Raw genomic sequence first — 22,172 nt, 5'->3', positions numbered from 1 at the left:
TGTAAACAAACAAGATGTTTATTATTTTATATGACGTGTATAGCAATCACTCATGTGGAATTTTGTGGCATATTTAAATATTTTACAAATGGAATCTCACCTCTTAAGCATTTGGTATGTTACGGGACAGTGTTGTGTACATGCTCCAGACGATGTGTAGCCTACATCCTCCAGAGTCCAGACGATGAGTGACGACTTCAGTATTAATGGTATGCTATTGTCTACATGTGAACAAGAGTTTATTCTGACCTTGTTCATCGACTTGCAATTCGCTTGTGTAGTGACAAGGCTTCTGATCATAAGAACTGCACAGTGTGGGTTTACTATTGATTATTGAGCTACTGTTGAAAAGTTGCGACGATAAATCAGATATCGCGACGCTCAGGGCTTTCGAAGGTTGTCTTAGTTTTTCATTTTGAGATGACAGGAATTATCATCGCCTAGCGTTAAGTGACAGTGAGATGCACGGTCATGTCCAATAACTAACACTTAACATCACTTGCATATCTCAACCCAGGATTAGTCGAACAAGTGTGCCGTCTTGTAATTACTTTTTTTTTTTGGAACAACCGATACATTTGGATATTGACGGGATGTAGACAGCCTGTGATGGTGTCTGTTTTCATATCAAGACTAGTGTGTGCATATCCCTTTAAGAGACGTCAGTATGTGCACATGAAATTCTGGCGCGAGATTGTTAGAGTCTTCCTCAACTTCCTGAAGTCTTTCAAGAAAGCTGTTTACGGTTTTACGTTAGATAATTATATAATCGGGGCAAATAGTTGGTTGTGTCGACTTGATACTATCGTCATTTGAAGACCATAGAAAAAGAAATCCATTAAGGCTTACGTCTCCGTCTGGTAAGTGGGCTTGGCTTGCTAACCGCATTGTCCAACGTAGTCTGTTTTACGTTAGCTTGTTGTAATGAACATAAAGTTACAACCGCTAACATTATGAATATAAACTTACTAACCAACCAATAATTGGATGTTAGATTATGATTGCATGTACCTCACCTTACCTCTGATAGTCTTTATATCACAGAGCTGTTAAACAAGCGCTCCCAAACTAACGACATGTTGGCTCATGGCACAATCTTTTACAAAAATGTTCTAATCTTGGTTAAATTCCAGCAGTGTGTGGTTGTTTTAAATGTAAGTTATCTAGGTAGTGCTTATGATTAGGTCATGCTAGCTAGGTAGTTAAGGAACATAAGCGAAATTGAAACTTACTAGGTTGTATCTTGTGAGAATCACACAAGTCATGGTATGTGGGCAATGTTTCTGTATAACATTACAGTTCATATAAATACTGGCGATTCTAATCTCGTACACATTTGTCAAAGCCAGGGAATGTGCCCTCTAGCTGTCCGTTACAGTGCATTGGCAATTTGGCAGGCTACATAAGGGCTCAGATACACATACGCGTCTTTTTTAAGGCAGAAACGCTTCAGTAACGCCTTGGCAAAGTGCGGCGGCCAAAACAGAAGCGGTGCGCTTCCCTGCCCTGCGCTGGAAAGTTGAGAATAGTTCAACTTTTAAGCGCACCTAAAAAACGCTTCAAAGACGCAACGCGTGGTGGAGAAGGGGCGCACGCTTTAAACGCGCCGTACCATAGGAATCAATGCATTTGCTCGCGTCCCGTTTTTACAAAAACGCGTATCTGAGCCCTAAAGAAGCTGGTGGTAGAGAGGAAAGATCATACCATGAATTTGAAATATCTCCACAGTTATTTTGGGGTTGTTTCGTGTATGTTTTAGACTCCTTAATGACTCATAGAAAGCAAACTGCAAGGCATATATCACCGGGTACATTCGAAATTAAATAAACAAGATGTTGTTGAACCTATGAATTCATTAATCCAAGTACAATATTAGGCCTGTTCTTTTAGGTTTTATGTATTCTGCAGACGTTTTTTTCCCAAGCAAGGTTTTGTCATAGGAGTTGTGCATGTGCATGCCCAATAAAAATCAGTAGAGAGCTTGGCAGTTGCATTGATCACTTACTGTTTTGGTTGTGGTGCTGAAAGGGTTAAGTACATCCCTAGTTCAGTTTCCGGTGTTTCCTCTTTTTCACCCTAGAAAACTAGGTTATTATCTCAATGCATTATGGGTAAGTATCACTGTTGCATAAGCGCCGGGTGTGTCATCCCCCTCCTCTAAACTCTGTATTATAAGCAGAAAAGAATTTGGGCATGATAGTTTGGTGGGAATGAGCAGCTGTAGGCTGTTTTCTGCTGGTAGATCAGGTGAAAAGACTCCTCCCACAGTGGAGTTGGAGGAGAAGAAAACACACAATGTGAGTGGACAGAGCTAAGTTGCCTTATGTGTGTGTATGTTATTATAGGTTATGGTAGTGAGGAACAATTTTATCACAGCATAAGCAGGTAAATAATAATTGGATAAAACAAAAATATGAGAAAATGTGTCATACACACAAAATAAATAGATAAACAATGCACTGCCTATTATGTAATTATCAACTTAATTATATCATGACATGCCCCTGGCTATTAAGGGTAGGGTTTTGGGGGGGTGATCCCCTCGGGAGTACAAACCTGGGTTAGGGTAAGTAACAGTAACATCATCATTTGAAAAGTGTAGGTGGGCAGTCTATGCAACATATTAAAATCACACACTACCTTTAATTTGAGGTGTGTAGTTTCACACCCAGGATAACCTGCTGTCTGGACGTGACACTTGACACGGGTCCTTTACTCTCCAGAGAACCCCTGCATATACCCTTCTACCCCACACAAGGAACTCCCTGACCCTGAAGTGTTCTGCCAAATTCCCTCTTGTGGTTGAGCATGTGTTGTACACTTGTGAGCAGGTGTTCCAGGCTTGTTGAAACAGTTGTTGCGCACGCAGGTGGTTGCGCACGCTGCCCTGCCATTGCAGACTGGTCGTGAATGAGCATGTGCAGGGGATGGGTACGCCGAATTAGGCCTGATGGACGTTGTGTTGCTCAGTTGTGGGATTTAGTCATTACTTGTACAACTGGCAGATTTTCTTCTCTTTTTTTTTTTATTTGTATATTTATTATATCTGTTTGTGTATTTTTTTTCCTCAGGTTTGAAACAGCTCAGCTGTTGAGAATCAGGTGAGCGGTTGTGTTTTCTTTTTGTCATAACATGACTAATATTTTTGGAAGGAAAACGTTTTTTGGTAAAATTCAATATTTTTGTTTGGAATTTGAACTCAACCTTCTATTTTCTTTCCTTTCGTATTTTTTATATCTCTGTGGCACTTTATTTCCCTTATTGTGATCCCCCCCTTGTCTCCCATGAATTGCATCGTTTTTCTTCTTCTAATCTTTAACCCTCCTCCTCCTCCTCCCACGGGCTATCCTCTAATGCTGATACCCTCAAACCAAACTACCCATCTGCTGTTATTCATGTCCTTTCACTGTTTTCCCCTGTCTCCTTCACTTCTTTCCATGTGCTTGTCTATCTCTCTCCCTCCCTGCTGTGGTCCTGCCATGCTTCCTCATTAGATTGGGACCCAGGGCAACCCTCAGTAAGGCTGGAGCTTTATGGACTTGTACATGATGAACTGTGAGCTGTTGGCTACGTGCAGTGCCTTGGGTTACCTGGAGGGAGAAACTTACCACCGGGAACCCGACTGTTTAGGTGAGTCTGCTGCTGCTGGTATAGAGGGTCAAAACAACAGGCTTCTACAGTCATGCTCTACAGAAACTGAAACTTAAAATACCGAAACTACTTTTGATATACATTTACTGAGGTCAACAGATGTAGGTCTATCTTAGGGATACTATTCAGACTCCAGTGGTGCAAACAAGCGGTTTACCGTGACACAGATGCTTGCCCCATGGGATTATTTTGTATTCCCATTTGATGGTTACCAGTTATAGCATTATAACCTAATACTGGGCAGATTACAGTCCTTAATTTTTCTTGGTCAAAGTTTGGACCCAAAAATATCTAAAAATAGGGTCAATAAATGTGGTTGCATTTAGCTGTGGACTTTAGAGCCTAGTTTTTTTAAAATCTTAACAGAATTACCCCTGATAATGAATTTGTTGCGAAGGGAGAGCGTGGTAACCCCACCTGGATTGAACCCGGGTCTATAGGGTGCCAAACATGCACTCTGACCGCAACGCCAAATAGCTGGGCTCAATGGCATGGCATGGCAGTGAGAGCACATACTAGTCTGTAGTGACGATCACATCGTCATAGGAATAATTTCTAATTCTTTCCCAGCTTCCTCCAAGTGTCACAAACGTGTGTTTTGTAGACTCTGGGCTGTGCGCTCAGACCAACCTTTTGAGTCGTGCCTTGAATGAAGTCCATACACCAAGACAAGTGTCAGCAGACCACAAAGAAAACCACACAGGCACATGTCTCTAATGTCTGTGTTTTTCTGTGTGGGCGCAGAGAGTGTGAAGGATCTGATTCGCTACCTGCGGCATGAGGATGACACGCGTGACATCCGCCAGCAGCTTGGCGCAGCTCAGATCCTGCAGAATGACCTTCTGCCAATCATCGCACAGCATGGCCAGGACAAGCCACTGTTTGACGCCTGCATCAGGTACTGCACACATGCACATTCAGATACACACAGGCATAGATTTGTCTGGAACTCATGTCGCCCCTGTACTCTAAGCCCCCTCTTTATTGAAATGAACCAATCGCTTTGGTCCGTCATTACCATGGGTGTGTTTTTAGTTTTTGTCATTTTCACTGAGCACTTGATGCTTGACCATGTTAACTTGCTTTTCATACTTGTGTCAAGTCTCCATGTTTTTCTACCCATAAAAATCCAGTATGATTTCAGGTCAGTGACTGATGAAACAAATGAAGTGGGCGTTTCCATTAGCCTTTTGTACTTAGTGAACAAATGTTGATACAACACATTGGTCTGCTTAGAGATGCGACCTTCTGAAGTATATGTTATGTATGACATATGTATATGTCCTTTTGTTTTTTTATATTTTCACAAAGGTTTTTATTCTTATGGCTTGAGAGAGAATTTATACAGTAGACTGTTACTGCATACCCTGTTTTGCAACCCTCTGTGTGTGGTTGTGTTTCAAGACCTACCCTCACTTGTGTACTCTACAGGCTTATGGTGAACCTTACCCAGCCTGCACTGCTCTGCTTTGGCAAAGTCCCTGATGATCCCACATTCAGACATCATTTCCTCCAGGTGGTGTCATACCTACAGGCTTATAAAGAGGTCCGTTACTATGCCATCACCTTGCACCATTTTTAACTTTTTCCAAGCATTTTAGATACCAACTGTTGCCAGGCCATTGGTTTAGTCATTTATACTTGAGTACCATGCTGTCGATTTCAACAATGTATGCGCATTTTTAATCCACAAATGTTCTCATTTGCTGGTTTGGACATATTTGAGATTTGGAGTTACACATGACCTATCCGTAAGGCATGCCTCCTTGTTGGAACACACTTCTTGTTTTGAAAAGAAAATGGCTCGTCACTCTTTGTCTCAGAACCAGCTGTTGAATTTGGAATGACTCGACATATTTTTTCTTCTTTTCACCCCTGATAGGCTTTTGCCAGTGAGAAGGTTTTCGGTGTCCTGAGTGAGACCCTCTACAACCTGCTTCAGTTGGTGAGTAAAAGCTAAAAAAGGGATTACCTGTCTCATAATTGTACACAACATTCCCTTGCAATAGGTTACATGGGATATTGAGTCTTAAAATGTGTAACTATAAACATTCAATTCATGTTCCATGAATGTTCAGTGTTGTATAAAGTACTCAAAAGCCATACTTGAGTAAAAGTACAGATACGTTACTGGAAAATTACTCAAGTAAAAGTAAAAGTCACCTTTTAGAATATTACTTAAGTAAAAGTATTAAAGTATCTGATCTTTACTGTACTTAAGTATCAAAAGTAATTTTCTGATATTAAATGTACTTAAGTATTGAAAGTAAAAGTAAAAAGTAAATGCTGTTAATAAAAAAGCAAAGGGTCAGAATTATTCAGACTAAAATGAGCAAACTCATTAACATGGGCTGATTTGAACCCCACTCCCTACTCAATACATCGACAAAGACAAACACATAGGCTACTGTATGTCTGCAAATGAAGCTGCTTGCAGCTAGATATAGATAGCGATCTACACTTTTGCTAGGTGGTAACTAACTATCTAGTTAAGATAACATCCACAAACAGTTATGGTTAATGTCAACTGGTAGTATTACCACTTCTAGTATATAACTAGTCTCTTCAACAAATGTGTTAATGTTAAAATCAAAATGTTGACGTCAAAATGTTAATGTTCCCGTCTGGAATTTTACGCTGAGCTATTCCCTGATTGACACCTGTATGCTATTGCTTTGATTATTATTGTTGTGTCCCCTTCGTTGTTGTTGATCTTAATGTTTTTAATATGTTCTTCCACTGCATATTGCAGTCCATTTTGCCTTGATCTGGAGGATATCGCGGATATATTACTCCATAAAGAATCACTGACACTGACAGATATAGCGCGGCTTGTCCTCGTCGTAGCCATGCTTTTGGGTACAGTCCTCGGAGTTTTGTCTGACGTAGCAACGGTAACTAAGGGGGCTTTTGAGAACGGTCAAAATCGCATTTACGTCTGCTAGGACAGCTGATTCGCCAAACCTGCTTGGAGTCTGTTCTACCACAGTCCCCGACTTAGGTCTCATCACTCTCATGATTATTATTTTTTCTAAAGATGATTCGATTTTGTAACGAGTAACGAAGGTTTCAGGGGAAATGTATCGGAGTAAAAGTATCAGTTTTCTTTGCAAAATGTAGCGTAAAAGTAAAAGTCATCAGAAATATAAGTAGTAAAGTACAGATATCCAAAAAAACTACTTAAGTTCAGTAACGAAGTATTTCTACTTCGTTACTATACAACACTGTGAATGTTCTATGTGTGTCATTGACTTTTGGCCTCTTCTTTTTGTGCTATCTTTCACTTTCCTTCTAAGGACTGGGAACAGCGTCAGGAGGAGGACAACCTGCTGGTAGAGCGGATAATACTCCTGGTCAGGAATGTCCTGCACATTCCCACTGACCAATATGAGGAAAAGGTCAGAGATAAACATGTCCCCACTAGCTAGTATTCAGACAACACTGCCATTGTCATGTTGAAGCAGTAAGCCATGCATGTGTGGAATGTTCATACTAGGAGACTACTCTTAAAGGCATCACAGAATGAGGTGCTCTGAGAGCTCTGGGGCTTTCTCAGGCTCTGCAGTGGTCTAATTAAAATCCTTTGCATAACTGATGAAGTGGGGTGGGTGGCGTCAAGGATCCCTTGATATTAAGATTCCTGGTTGGGCAAGGTGCTAACAGCACCAACATCATGGGCCCAGTCCCCAGGAAACACACATGTACACATGCTGATAAAAACAGTGTATCTGTACTGTACTTAAAAGTCGATTTGGACAAAAACGTCAGCTGAATAAGTAAATGCAAATTAACATACCATGCAGCTTCATGTTATAATTAATTTGACTGGGCTGTGTGCAGTATGTTGGGCTTTATTGTAAGTTACCAAAATCCTAAACTGAAAAGCTTTTTGTGGTCCCTGCCAGAATGTGGATGACGACGCGAGCGTGCACGACAAGCTGCTGTGGGCCATCCATCTGAGCGGCTTTGACGACTTGCTCAAGTTCCTGGCCAGTGCCCAGAGCGAGCAGCAGTGGAGCATGCACGTTCTGGAGGTCGTCTCTCTCATGTTCCGCGACCAGGTGAGAACCTCACGCCTCGCAGGCCGAGACTACCCGAGTAGCTAGTGTGGGGCAAAGATGATGTCATTTGGAGCATTTACAGTGTCACGTGACGAAAGGGACGTTGTGACGAAGCTGTGATATGCTCATAGCGTCTATTGCTACATGATGAAACGACACCTTTCCTCATAGTGCGCCACATTTGAAGAGATAAAGCGTTGGCAATTGTTCAAGTTCTAGATTCGGGAAAAAAAGGAGACTGTCGGTCAACGATGGGTGGAAGAAACTACGATCCGCTTACCGGAAGTAATTCTAATTGATGATTGGTTAAGATCAGTTCCCTGACCAGAACGTCAAACACGGTGACTGATTGTCCGGGAAATAACCCTTAACCTAGGACTGTGTTCTTTACCTCAGAATTGAGACGCACACACCCAAGAATATTATTAAATACAGACATTTACTCTGGGCCCAAGAGGAGTGACTTGCATGATTGTCTTCAACCAAGGCACTGGCCTATCCTACAAAATGTCTGCTCTTTATTGAAATTAATATTCACATATTCAAGTTTAAAATGAAACCCCTCTCAGGTCCTTTGTTCATATAGCTCCTAAACAGTCTCTTCTTCGTTCCCAGGCACTAAGGCAATAAATTAGGCTACTATAAACATTCATGACATCTCTAAGTTAACATCCCAAGTGGGCCTCTTTCTCATACCAGGCACAGACTTCTTTCTCAACAGGAACACAGACTCTGCATTTCTCTCAACAGAACAAAGAAACACATGGAAAATCTATTTAACAAACTAAAACACAACATGATAAAATTATAAAGCATATTTTCTTCACACTGATCTTAACCAATCATCAATTAGAATTACTGCTTGTGGTGGATCGTAGATTCTTCCACCCATCGTTGACCGACAGAGACCACAACTGACCAGGATGTTTTGACACCCTGAGATTTTAACCAGTGATCTCTGATTTGGGAGACTAACTGTATTGTTAGCTTTTCTGCAGATATGACTTTCGGTATGGAAGTGAGGTATATCACAAGCCAGCAGCAGTTAGTAGACTGGTAGTTAGTTGGTGCTGGCAGGCCTGCTGTAGCTGTGGAAGTGCTCAGTCTTGTTCTCTCTCCCCTGAAGGCCCCAGAGGTGCTGGCCAAAGCTGGTCAGACGAGGTCATCACAGGAGAAGCAGAAGGACGCACAGGAGCTGGAGGCTCTCAGAGCCAAAGAACAGGCAGAGAAACACACACGCACCATGCAGAGAGGCTCCAGGTATATATCTGTATGTGTGTGTATATCTGTGTAGATGTGTCTGCTATCAACATTGTGTTTGCATAGAGTTTCATGGGAGGTTATTGTGCATTATGGACTAAATGGTCATTGCTGAAATTGACTTTATTTCATTTCTTTACTTTGACTGTTTACATGAGACCTCTCCCCTTTTGACCCAACCATACAGCCATTCTAAAACACTGAGAAGACAATGTATTCTCCTGCTGTCTTTGTCTCCAGACACTCCCGTTTCCGAGGCTCTTATGTGGTGGAGGGACTGAGGTCCATCGGGGAGAAGGACGTAATTTTTCACCAGGGTTTGCACAATGTGAGTCTGCGTCAAGAAGCCCCACTCTATGTGGACTGCATTTGTGTTGTGATTAGATGTGCAACTCACTCTTAATGTAACACAGTGCTCCTTTAGATGCACAACTCGCTTTAACTGTAAGACGCATGAGATGAAAAAGAGTTTACTCACCACAACAGCTAGATGACTCTCTCTCAAGCAGACCCAGTCCTGATGCCTTCATCCACATCAAAGCCTATCTTTATCACCGCTGTAATAAGCTGACTATTTAGATTAATCTGTTGCTTTATCTTTAATCGGTTTCCCAGAGAGGGATGAATGGACTATATTTTAACTAAATAATCCTTTCAAAATGCAATTAGGAGTAGAGTTCAATTTCTTTCCAGTAAATTGGCACTCATAGGTGTTGGTGGTTCTTGGCAACTGTTGATAAACGGAAGTGCTTAATGCTATCAATACAAGTGAGTTGTGCTTTGTGGCCTTTGCTACTGAATGGAGTAACACTGTTAACGACTTTCCGTCTTAAATGACATGCCAAGTTTAAAAATCTTGGGCTAATCTCTTTACATGAGAAGGTTGCCCACTTGTAAGTACAGTTTTACTCCACCGGGTTGTATCTTGAGTCGGCATAGAAAGCTGCGGTTGTCCAGCCTGCTTCAAATGCAACACATTACTCAAGAATAGTACTACAATCAAGACATTTTGCAACTCAAATAAAACAGATAATGAATGGTCACACTCATTTAATACCAAAGCAAAGAGTGCCGTTACTTCTTGTAGGCCCTGCATAGTTAACGTTCATCAGCAGTCTCACCTCATCTTTAACATTTCTTTTTGGGGGTCAGTTTAAGAACTACTCTCATGATGTGGGGAAGGCTGTGCGCCGTGTGCCCAAGAGGAAGCAGATGGCAAAGGACACGGAGACCAAACGCCGCTCCGCCCTCAACGTGCGCCTCTTCCTGCGCGAGTTCTGCCTCGACTTCCTGGAGAACTGCTACAACCACCTCATGTACCTGGTCAAGGTGAGCCAGAGCACGCACTGATGATGGGGCGGGTCTGGTCACCTTTGGTATGCTGATAGAGTTTCCTGCTTACCTCCTCTTCTGCTCAAGCTTGCTTTTACCCTTCCCCCTCACAGCAGGATTAGTAGCCTCTATTAATTATTATTCCCCTATAAATAGCTTGATGAGAATTTGGACTTGATCAGAACCTTAGTACCTCAGAGATCATCCATATCTATAACCCCCCCCCCAGGAGAATCTGCAACGGGAGCAAGCCCAGCAGCATGATGAGACCTACTACCTGTGGGCCCTCAACTTCTTCATGGCCTTCAACCGCTTAAATGGCTTCCAGCCGGACCTTGTCTCTGAGACCCTTTCTATCCGCGCTTTCCATTTCATTGAGAAGAACATCACCAACTACTATGAGATGATGCTCATGGACCGCAAAGAGGCCACCTCCTGGTCACGCAGGTCAGAAACCAATGCCTCACTTACCTGCAAGTTAATGGCATTACATTAATGAGTGGATACTGGCACTTCGTGTTTTCTGTGATGTGTTCAAGGGAGGCTAAGTAACCGTTTTATGTGTGAGCTGGCTTGAAGCTGGATTTAGAGTATGAACTGAGACTTTCATAAAAGAGTAGGCTTTGTCTTCGCTGCACCTGTTCTTGATTGTGTGTGTGAACGTGCTTTCTTTTCATTTAAAAAGAGGACTTGTGTTCTCGTTTTCCTTTTCCCAGGATGCACCTGGCCCTGAAGGCATACCAGGAGCTGCTGTTGACTCTAAGTGAGATGGACAGATCAAAGGATGAAAATGTCCGCCAGAGCGCCAACGTCATCAAAAGTATGCTGGTCACGCTTCCCATCAGCTCCGTGCCTTTTATCCTAACCATAATCACAGGATGAACAGCACTGATGTACTGTGACATGTTGTCCAAACATTGTGCCAGAGATGACTGCTTTTAGGACATGTATCCTGTTTTAGGTTGACTGATTGATTGATTGATTGATTGATTGATCTCGCCAGGCTTTCTTTTAATTGTGTTTGCCGCCCCTATGTTTTCCTCCCCAGGTAATATCTTCTACATGATGGAGTACCGGGAGATCTTCCTCACACTGTTGCGTAAGTTTGATGAGCGGACGCAGCCACGCTCCTTCCTGCGAGACCTGGTGGAGTCCACACACCTGTTTCTGCGCATGCTGGAGCGATTCTGCACCGGCCGCAACAACCTCATGGTGCAGGTGAGGGTGCCGTTGGTTCTAACGTGTGACCATGGAAGACTGCTGCTGCTACTGAATATTGACTGTTAAAAAGTGCAAGAATATGTTGCAATGGATATTGGTATCCATTAAACCTTTTTTTTTTTCGACTGAAAGAACCTAAACTCTATCTCTTGCGACTTTTGCTACCCCATGCATAATAATGGTCACGAAAGCTGAACCTCAGACACATCCATGTTCCACTTTTCTTAACAGAAAAAGAGGGTGAAGCGCAGGAAGAAGAGTCAGAAGAAGCAGGCAGCTCAGGAGAACACACCAGAGGCTCTGGAGGAAGCCTGGCAGATCGTCTCACAGGACCTCAGAGCAGCAAGCTTCCAGGTAAACACCTACACCACACACTCACACACACAAATGTTATTACAGTTAGATTCCAATGTCTGGTATTCACTTATGACGAAATGCAACCAAGCAGCACCTTGAAATACACGCTGACAATATCAAAATGTTCAGTGGTTAAGATTAAACACCTTCTGCACAGTACTCTTTTCCAGAAATGTGGTTGTTTGAATAGTAAATTAAACATAACCTGCTTGACTGCACCTGTATCCTATTCTTGTAGCCCATTAGTCTTGAGCTCCAGTTCCCTCTGTTTGCAGTTACCCTCCTCCCTGGTAGAGGGCGCTGTGCCCTTTGATGCGGCATCAGAAACCCCATTGGAAGAGCAGCGCACAGAGGCTATGGTCCGCATCCAGGATGCCCTGATTGGCCGCCAAGGCCCTGAGGCCCTCAGCCTGCTCCGTGCTGCCAGGTCAGAAATCACAGATCACTGCGTCTGTCAACCATTCAGTGATTTAAGAATTCTATCCACTTTTTTCGATATTTATTTCATAAACTAATCTGAAGGTTTGTTTGTTTTTACTTGTTGTAGTTTGGTAGCAATGGTAAAATTCAGAATTGACTCAGTCACATGTTCAAGGGCTGCCTCTTTGTGCTTGTGTGATGATGATGTCTTTTCTTTCTTTCTTTCTTTCTTTCTTTCTTTATCTCTCTCTCTCTCTCTCTCTCTCTCTCTCTCTCTCTCTCTCTCTCTCTCTCTCTCTCTGTCTCTCTCTCCTCCACTCACAGAGAGGTATGGCCTGAGGGAGATGTGTTTGGTGCCACTGATGTCGAACCTGACGAGGAGCTGGACTTGCTCAAGCAGATTCTCTTTGTCAACCTACCCAGTAAGGGTTCAGATACACATACGCGTCTTTTTTCAGGCAGAAGCGCTTCAGTAACGCCTTGGCAAAGTGCGGCGGCCAAAACAGAAGCGGTGCGCTTCCCTGCCTTGCTCTGGAAAGTTGAGAATAGTTCAACTTTTAAGCACACCTAAAAAACGCCATAAAGACGCAACGCGTGGTGGAGAAGGGGCGCCCACGCAAAGCGCGCCGTACCATAGGAATCAATGCATTTGCTCGCGTCCCGTTTTAAAAAAACGCGTATGTGTATTTCAGCCCTAAGACATCAGTGGTTAATTAGATGCCTGCAATATACATTTGTCTACAGATTAAAAAAAAGGAGAATGCTAAGAAAAGATGGGGAAATTGTTCATAGAATACAAATCCTTTCCAAAACTATGGGAGAAATTGCAAGCAGTAATTTGCAGTTATTATTTCATTGACTATGTTCCCTCTGCTGCTAGGGACAGCTGCACAAGAGAACGCCATAGAGGAGGAGGACGAGAAGGAGGAAGAGGAGGAGGAGCTGGAGTCAGTAAGGGTGTCGGAAACAGAGTTCAATTTTCTGGAGTTTATCAAACGGTATGTGAAAACCAGGTTTCAGTGTCTCCCAGCTATTACTTTTTTGCTGGGAAAAAAAGGTGTACTGGGTCTGGCATATGCTTTGTAATACTTGACTTGCCAAATCAGCGTCTTAACTACAGTAAAATTGTATTCACATTATGGTCTTGAAGCTAGATGGTCTAAGCCTGTGTTTCCATTTTGCCCCTCCGCCAGGTTTGCCAGCCCTGCCATTGTGCGTCCGTACGTGCTGATGCTGCGCACGTACTCTCAGAACACGCCTCACACCAACCACTGCGTCGCCCGCATGCTCCACCGCATCGCCGTCGACCTCAAGATGGAGCCGCTGCTCTTCCAGCTCTCCGTCTTCTGCCTCTTCAACAAGATCCTCGGAGACCCAGCAGCCGCTGTCTATAAGGTAGCTACGGCAAGCTGCCAGTGAGGGTTGAGTGGGCGCAGTTCCGATGGCGGACATGGGTTCATGGGTTGTACACGTGTCTCCGTCTATGTGTTTGGCCCATGAGGAAAATATGCCCCGCCTTCTCAGAGGAGTAGATTATAAAGTAGATGTAACACTTTTCTTTTTATACCTCTGATGTGGGAAAAGGAGATGTTATCGTTTATTTGAGAAACGGTCTAGACGGCAGACGTAATGCCGATTGTGGTGTTTCAAATGCTTATTTGTTCTAAGCCTCTGGCACATGCAAAAAGACAGATGGCGCCAAAATACAGGCAGTCAATGGGAAAACCCATACTTTCCTTAACAACTGAGTGTCTCTTAGTTAAGTTTAAATCAACATAAGGGAAGGTAGTGGAATTGGAACAGAGTTTTTGCACATGGTTTGAAGGCATGCTGAATTGCTGGCAGGCCAGGCCTACCACTGTAGAGTCAACTACACTAACTTAACATCACTGAAGGTGGAAAGGTTTAGTCAGTCTCCGAATTAGTCCCTAGGTCTGAATTTCCTCAGCAGTCTTCCTAAATCGATTTCACCTTAAAAAATTCAAAATATCCTTATTCTTCCCGTATAGGAGCTGGTCACTTTCGCCAAGTTTGTCCTGAAACGCTTCTTTATACTGGCAGCACGGAACAACAAGGCATACGTTGAGCTGCTGTTCTGGAAGAATGTTGGTGCTGTTCGGGAGATGACTGAAGGATACTCTCACGATGGGTCAGTGTGTGTGTGTGTGCATATGCATGAATGCTTGTCAGGGTGAGGTTTGGTGGGGTGGAATGAGAGGGATATCATCTCATTTTACAGGATGCTCACAAAAAAAATCCTAAAAATATTACAAACTGAGAATAAGGACAAGGCAAATGGTAAAAGATGCGTTTTAACACATTAGTGTGAAGAATGGGTCAGATTCCTGTTTTGCTGCACTGAGTGTTTAAAGTTAGTGTTTGAAATGTCTGACATCTGCTTTAACCAAATCTGTAAGCTTGATTCATTCAAGTTGATGTCTAGCGAGCTACCTGGTTAACAATTTGTGGAGGGTAAAAAAAAAAAGCACTCTTGATCAGTCTAGTTCAGCCAAAATCTTGTAGTAATCACACAAGCAAACAGCTGGCCAACGCTTGCAATGCACACCTGACCTTTATTCAAATGCAAGGAATAAGGCTTAATAGTCTACTGCAGGGGTGCCCAATACGTCGATCGCGATCGACTGGTCGATCGCAGGGCCAATGAGAGTAGCTCACAGAACTTAGCAAAAAAAAAAAAAATCGCTTTTTCAGAAAAGCAATTCATCCTACCATATAATGATATTATAATGTGCCCGCTGATTGACGTGTAGACAGGCCAGTCTGCCGGTTGCTAAAAAGTGTGTTACACCATTACCATAACAACCATAATGTATCTACCTGATCTCATAGCCTACTACAGACAAGCCCAATTGCTTTCCTTTTACCGCTGCATTTTCGTTTTCGCTGTAGCTCGATTCTCTGTGTAGTAGCCTACAAAAAAAGTTTCAGTTTGAACAGTGAGTTCTAGTATGAGAGTGTGTACTGTGGGCCAAATGCCACTATCTATGTATGTATGTTAAAAGAAAATCCTAGTGTTAAAAGTTACATTTCAATGTGTGGATTTTTTTTTTATTATAAACGTAGGCTACTAAATTGTATGGGCAATGTAATGTCACTGTGTATGACATCACATGCTGATTAGTAGCCTCTATTGTGGATGTTACTGTTGTTATTTCCAGGGTTGGTATGGAAATTAAACTCAATCTTAAATGAATTCAACTTGTCATTTAAGTGTGAAACCTAAGTGAAATAGCCCGTATGACACTGTGTGTTCGTTTTGGTATTGTACATTTTAAAAAGACACATAATGTGCGCAGTAAGTAGATCTTTCTGACCCAGACACTTAAAAGGTAGATCACCATTCAGAAAAGTGTGGGCACCCCTGCTCTACTGTATATAACCATGTGATGTGGTTGTGTTCTTGATTTAGTGTGTCTGTTTGGGGTTTGCAATGGTACAGAACTACTGGATCTTCTGGCATGAGATTAGAATTGTTTTCCTTTGGCCTCTCTCAAGAAGGCCCTAGTATATGAACTGAACTATACTGAGCTGTTAAACAGTGTTTGCATCTGAGGGAGTCTTGTCCATTTTATTGTGACATGTTTGTGTGTACATCTGCAGGGAGGGGGCAAAGAAAAAGTCCAAATGGACTCCAGAGGAGGAAGAGGAGCTGCACAGACTGTATGAAGAGCACAAGGACTCCGGAGGTAAGGCCAGCTTGCTGGGGTCATGTGACCTGTCAGAGTCTCCTCCTGTCTTGTGACATCAGGGTTCTCCCTACATTCTCTGCCGTAAAAGTTACAAACATGGATTGTAGGTGAACAGTCTTGATTTAAAGTAGGTGATCAATTGGGTGAACAATAATTTTGTCTCAACAAAGTGAGATCTAAAGTTTAACGGTCAACTTCATTGTTCAGTTAGTGTTTTATGCAACTCCGTTTGCCAAAGGAGGAGCAATGAAATGGATACTGTGTCCCTAAGATACTTAATTCTATTCCTCTTTTTCATGTTCTTTCATATCTTTAGTTCCTGACATTGTAGAGACTCTCCTGCCGTTACTCAGCAACACAGACCGTATCCGTCGCCAGGTCGTAGCCCAGATGGTTGCCATGGGTCTTGTGGACAGTGTGAAGGACCTGAAAAAAGAAAAGTGAGTGTTTGTTTGTCACTTATGTGTAATCCTATGTTTGGTCTGCATGAAAATTAGTCTCAAAACCCTGTTAGGGATTGTGGTCATTGGAGTAGCGCCTGCCTAGTCAATTACTGTGTACAACAGGTGTCAGCTGTTGTTTACGTGGACAGTTATTGCATAGGCCTTGTGTGCTTTTGAAAGTACAAAAGTATGTACATGGATTTTATGTCTTGTATAAAGCGGAGACTGCTAAGTGACAAGCCTGGAGCTGCAGTGACACAAACCAGGTGGAAAAAGCCACCAACCCTCCCACCCCAATAACTTCATTCCATTTTCACAAGCGTATTTGTCTTCTGTTTCTTTCCCGTCTCCCTTGCTTTGTCCTGAAGGAAAGGCACGCGTATTGTGCTGTGGAGTGAGGACCAGGAGGAAGAGCTGTCGAGATTGTTTGAAGACCACAAGAGCTCTGATGGTGAGACTCACGTGGTCTTTTTTGAGTCGGTGATGACTGCTGTTTAACACTCTGTTGTCTGTGTCCTGACCTAAGAATTTCTATTGTCCTTTTACCCCTGAAGCCTGAGTTTATCTTTAGTATCAAACCTGGTTGTAAGCCCCTTAGCTCATTGTAGACTTGGTGTCACGGCCCGAATCTCATACTGCCTTTCTTCCCTCAGATATACTGGGGAACATTCTGAAGCGGTTGACGGCGAAGCGCTCCCGAGCTCGCGTAGTAGACAAGCTGCTCAGCCTTGGCCTGGTGGGCGACCGCAAGGAGCTCTACAAGAAGAGACGACGCCAGGCCACTGGGAAGAGCGCTGGAATGGTACGGCTCTCCTCCTGTCCTCTGCTCTCACATTGGAATTAAGTGTGAGCCAGGCATGCATTACTCAAAACTTTGCAGTATGTTTGTCTCCTTTGGCCACTGATTTAGATTTTAAATCTTTTTTTAATACTGCATAAAACCACCCCGTCTTCTCTGTAAAGAATTTAAGTATAAACTGCCAATGAATTCATGGTCCTGTTTCCACTCTCGCTTGCTGCCAGACTGAAGAGGACTTCTTTGCTGACTTGAGTGGAGAACCAAGGGAGGAAGGCCTGGAGAAAGACGAAGATGAGGAGGAGGAGGAGGTGGAAGAAGATTACTCCGATGAGGAAGAGCCAAGCGAGGAGGAGAAAGAGGTGGAGAGCAGGGTGTTGGCAGCCCAGAAGAAGAGAGGCAAAAGTAAAGGGAGCTCAGTGGAGAGAGATGTCAACGTGGAGAGCATGGTCAGAAGCTTACAGCAGGACGGTGAGTGGAAGGGGACAATCTTGTCCAGCTCCTAATGGTATGGGGGGGTGTATGTTGCACTTTCACTGGATCTTGACCACTCAGAACCACTGACTGTGTATGAATCACCTCTCAATCATTTTTTTGTGTCTTCACAGGCCTGGCAGGACCCCTTTTGTGGCTTCAGAACTGCTTGAACAGAACAGCAAATGACCGTGCTGAGGAAGGTATGCAAACCAAATGAAACCATTGAACTGAAAATACACACAACATAGTTATTGTTTGGTACCAAAATTGCCAATATTTCCCATTGAATGAATACAAAGTGCTCAACCATGTAGTAATAGTATTTCCCAGTATTGCACTTGACATTAACACCCATTTCTCAAATCTCTCCATTGCTTTTGCTTTCCCCTCGTCACCCTCAGGAACTTCTCATGCTGTACCTCTGGTGCCTCTAAATGAGGAGAACGAGGACGCCATGGACAACCGAAGTTTCCAGAAGCTTCTAAGAAAAGTGGGCATGCGTGCACCTGCTGATGAGCAGGTACACTGCAAAAATGCTTTTCTAACCTAGTGTTATTACTCTTATATTGAGATGAAAAAATCTAGTTGGTCTTGTTTCTAGCTAAATTGAACTTACCTAGTGCTCTTTGGTAAGGTTATTTTTGCCTATTTCAAGCAAATATTACTTATTTTAAGAAATCTTAACAAGCCAAATTTGCTTAACGCACTGGCAGCCAAATTTGCTTGTTTTAAGCCAAATTTGCTTAACGCACTGGCAGCCAAATTTGCTTGTTAAGATTTCTTAAAATAAGTAATATTTGCTTGAAATAGGCAAAAATAACCTTACCAAAGAGCACTAGGTAAGTACAATTTAGCTAGAAACAAGACCAACTAGATTTTTTCATCTCAATATAAGAGTAATAACACTAGGTTAGAAAAGCATTTTTGCAGTGTAGGTCTGAAGATCTGTCATGAATTCCCTATAGCAGGGGTTCAGTTAGAATCTATTTTTCCTCATTTCATTGTAGGCTCACTGAGACTACACAAGTTGTTATTTTTCTTTTTGTCTGTGTCATGTAATGTTTAAAAAATGTGAAACGGTCCTGTTTTCTTCATCATCAGGAATCTTTCTGGAGAATCCCAGTCACCATCAGCATAAACCAGCTAAGGGGGGCAGCCTCATCGTTGTGCCCCTCAGAGGAGCTTCCAGCAGGGGAAAGGGAGCAGGCTGAGAGGCCTGAATCTCCGGAGCCCCAGGACGAGGCCACATCCCACGAGCAGAGAGCGCAGGCCCTGAGAGCACTACTGCTCGCCCGCAATAGGAAACACCCGTCCACTGACACAACAAGTAAGCAGGGACAGAATACACACACACACACACACACACACACTCTCCTCTTTTTCTCTTACTCTTACTCTTTCACTCGTTTAAACTGCTTAATTGGAATTTCCTCACAAACTGTGAGTTCATCTGTGTACATTTCTTTTCTCTCTTCTCCTCAGAATCCCTCACAGCTGAGCCTATGTCTGCCAGTGACCAACAGCAGTAAGAGCTTTTGTCGACATGCTTTTTACACAGAAGGATTTTCAGTGGAGCTATAGTCAGTCTTGACCTCTGTGACTTGCAGTGATCCTTTCTTTGTTTCTTCGTGCAGGGGGGCAGGAGAGGGCAGATCTGGTGGTAAAAGAAGTCGGATGTTGGACAGTGATGATGATGATGAGAGAGGTACTGCACCATCAGAGAATTGCTAATTATTACAATCCTTATCATTATTATTACCTTGTGATCAGTCTGGTTAACATTTCCCTTCGTCATTCCTGTGGTTCTGACCTTGATTTTTCTTTTTATATCCAGATGAGGACTCCTCTTCCAAGATGGAGGTGGGGAATGAGATCGGGGCTGACGATTCAGACGGCGAGGAACATTCTGCCCCTGCCAAGCGCAGACGGCACCGGGTGCTGAGTGATGATGAGGATAACTAAAACTATTGCAGTATAATGCAGGGAAACGCGGGCAAACCGGCCCTTGAACCTCGCACTATACGAGTTGAAGGGGATGTAACGTTAGAGCAACCTCTCCATTGTGACCAAATCATTTGAAGTCTTCAAGTGTGTTATGTGGGTCAAAGTTCCTGGCCTCGCCAGGATAAAAACTTGACTAGGAACATACCAACTCCTCCCCACTCTAGTGCCTGAAGTAACCAATGATGGTGGATGCTGGCAGAGATTGGCATCTCAATTGTAATGTTGAGTTTGCGTATTCATTTATCTGTTTTTTGCTTTTCCACATTACTGTCTTGGGTTGGTAAATGATCATTGATTTGTGTGAGGAGGATAACATAGCAGAAACACACACACACACACATACATAATAAGACACAGGAGGGTAGTCTGTTGGACCAACACTATTTCTGCAGTTACTCTGAGACAGGAATGTTGGTTGAAAATATTAAATAATGCTAGTCGGTGTATTGGTCTGTTTCATTGTTGTGTGTAACATTTTCTTCCATGTGTTGGGCCCATGTTATTTGTGTGCTTTGTTGTTGTTGTTTAGGTCTGTAGTCCATTCTGCAAGACAAAACACCTTGGATGGTGACTCCAAAAAGTTTGTCTGGTCCTTTTTGAACAAATGAGATTATTGACAGGAAATGTGTTGTAATCCAACTATAAGAAGCTCTTTGCATTTTTGGCTTTTTTTTTTGTAGGAAGCTGTAGACCTGAAGCTTCATGAATGTCAGGTTAAGTATAGGTTCCATGTTCTGAACCTGTGCATAATGATAAAATAAATAAAGTAATACCGTGGTTCATGTCATCGGGTTTTAATTAACAATCACAAATACACATCCACAAAACACTCAGATGTTTGCCTTTCATTGTTTTTACCACTTGCCCCCCATCTGTCAGAAATGGCTTAAAACAGCTTGACCAAAATGCCGGACAGCAAATCTCATGAAAATTCTATCGCTCATCCTTCTCCTTATGATCAGTGGTTACCATGCCTACCAGATATTTGCTGTTAGGAACATGGCCTCTAGGGGGCAGTCAATATCTGATTTCCAGTTTTGCAGTGGCAACATCCTCTTCAATTTCCTGAGTTTGTTCAGGAGCTTTTGGATAAATGATTTGACAGTCTGAGGACCTGTAATTGAATTCTCAGCTGCCAGCTCTGAGGACATTAGGTACCTAGACAAGCCACTGAGTGTGTTTGCTTCTCTGGTTGAGGCTTTAAGTCAGGAAGAGTAAATGTTAAAAGAGTACCTTTAATTGGGAGATATATCTTAATTTTTAAGATTTGTTGTAAAGCAAATCAGTCATAAAGCATGATGTGTATACAGAAACTGAAAAGGTTTCAGGAACCCTAGTCTAATTCAAGTTCTGCCTAACTTAATTTATTGTGATGTCTGGAACACAGACAAATAATACAAACCACTGATTTGATCTGGACAATATGTTGAACAAATACCTGGTATTGACATGATGACAACAGAACACAGGTTCTTCAAAAATGACAACGTAACATTGGTTTGAATTATTCACTACCAGATCTTGGTATATACTCACTGATGTGTTTTTCAACTAATTTCTCAGAAGTACCAGTACACTTCATAAAGTCAACTGTAAAGACAATGAGCTAAGGCAAATTCTTGGTCAGGATCCTGAAAGCCTCAACCTTTGGCTTCATTTGGAGGATAATGTGGGAGAAAAGCCGCTAGACAAAAAGGGGGTTGGGGTAGTGTCTGATAAAAAGGTCCTCCTTTTCTGTTTACAATTACGGCTGGCACTCCCACGTCCTTCCCCAGCTGTGGTGGGGTGGTCTACCAAACCTCCACATCTGGAGCAAGTTAACCACTTCCTGTCGCCGATGTCCGGTCAGCCGTGTATCCCACAATCCCACTCCCGCAAGGGGTTAGCCTGAGTGGGGAAGCACGAGTGGTCAGGGTCTGTGAAAACATAAGCAAAGATGTGTGTATGACTGCTTTTGCACGTGTGAATCCTAAACGATCATACTTGACCTAGTTTAGTAACAATGGATAGAAGGGCTCACTGCACTATAGATAGCTCTCCTTTGCATTTCTGACAATAGGCTAAAAAAAGTACAACTACTCCACTGCCAAATCTCTTTTCAGACCAGTGGGTCATACAAGTCTTTTGACATTCATGACATATTGCTGAGAATTAAAAAATCAAACTGGGTGCAAAGTGAAACTAACATGAAAGGTTACTTATATGCTTTTCAAGATGAACATATACAGAGAACTTGAAGAATTTACAGTAGGCCAGTTACATGAGGTACTTGAGCAAAGAGTCTGTGTCCGCCAGTCTTACCCATTCAGCACATAGGCAGCTGACACACACAAGCATAGAGGAAAAGCTGTCCGGTTTTACTGTCAGTTCAAAGACTTTGTGCAGACAGACTAACATAATTTAACCTTGTAATTAGGTAGACCCACGCCTGTGTGTGCAC

At 42.8% G+C, this 22,172-nt stretch overlaps 1 protein-coding gene across 3 annotated transcripts; it reads left to right on the top strand.

Moving 5' to 3' along the window:
• Positions 1 to 182: 182 nt before the first annotated feature.
• On the top strand, positions 183 to 20,514 carry timeless (timeless circadian clock). Of its 3 annotated transcripts, none has more exons than XM_080846663.1 (31): positions 183 to 209; positions 3,072 to 3,101; positions 3,495 to 3,630; positions 4,396 to 4,549; positions 5,083 to 5,197; positions 5,534 to 5,596; positions 6,948 to 7,049; positions 7,557 to 7,712; positions 8,839 to 8,972; positions 9,213 to 9,300; positions 10,125 to 10,301; positions 10,534 to 10,751; positions 11,021 to 11,124; positions 11,353 to 11,522; positions 11,757 to 11,879; positions 12,158 to 12,309; positions 12,627 to 12,724; positions 13,183 to 13,300; positions 13,496 to 13,697; positions 14,312 to 14,451; positions 15,924 to 16,009; positions 16,329 to 16,452; positions 16,824 to 16,906; positions 17,109 to 17,257; positions 17,479 to 17,722; positions 17,860 to 17,928; positions 18,130 to 18,218; positions 18,830 to 19,055; positions 19,211 to 19,253; positions 19,363 to 19,433; positions 19,563 to 20,514. In XM_080846663.1, the coding sequence occupies exons 3-31, from the start codon at positions 3,534 to 3,536 to the stop codon at positions 19,688 to 19,690; spliced, it is 3,723 nt and encodes a 1,240-aa protein (XP_080702789.1). In that variant the 5' UTR covers positions 183 to 209; positions 3,072 to 3,101; positions 3,495 to 3,533; the 3' UTR covers positions 19,691 to 20,514. The 3 variants fall into 3 exon arrangements, with proteins under 3 accessions (XP_080702789.1, XP_080702787.1, XP_080702788.1); XM_080846661.1 differs by having other exon boundaries at positions 18,130 to 18,248; XM_080846662.1 differs by lacking the exon at positions 183 to 209 and adding an exon at positions 766 to 860 and having other exon boundaries at positions 18,130 to 18,248.
• The last annotated feature ends 1,658 nt before the right edge of the window (positions 20,515 to 22,172 follow it).

Source organism: Sprattus sprattus (genome assembly GCF_963457725.1).
Source record: "Sprattus sprattus genome assembly, chromosome: 10".
In the NCBI taxonomy this organism is placed as follows: Eukaryota; Metazoa; Chordata; class Actinopteri; order Clupeiformes; family Clupeidae; genus Sprattus; species Sprattus sprattus.
This window is presented reverse-complemented; position numbering and strand designations above follow the sequence as displayed.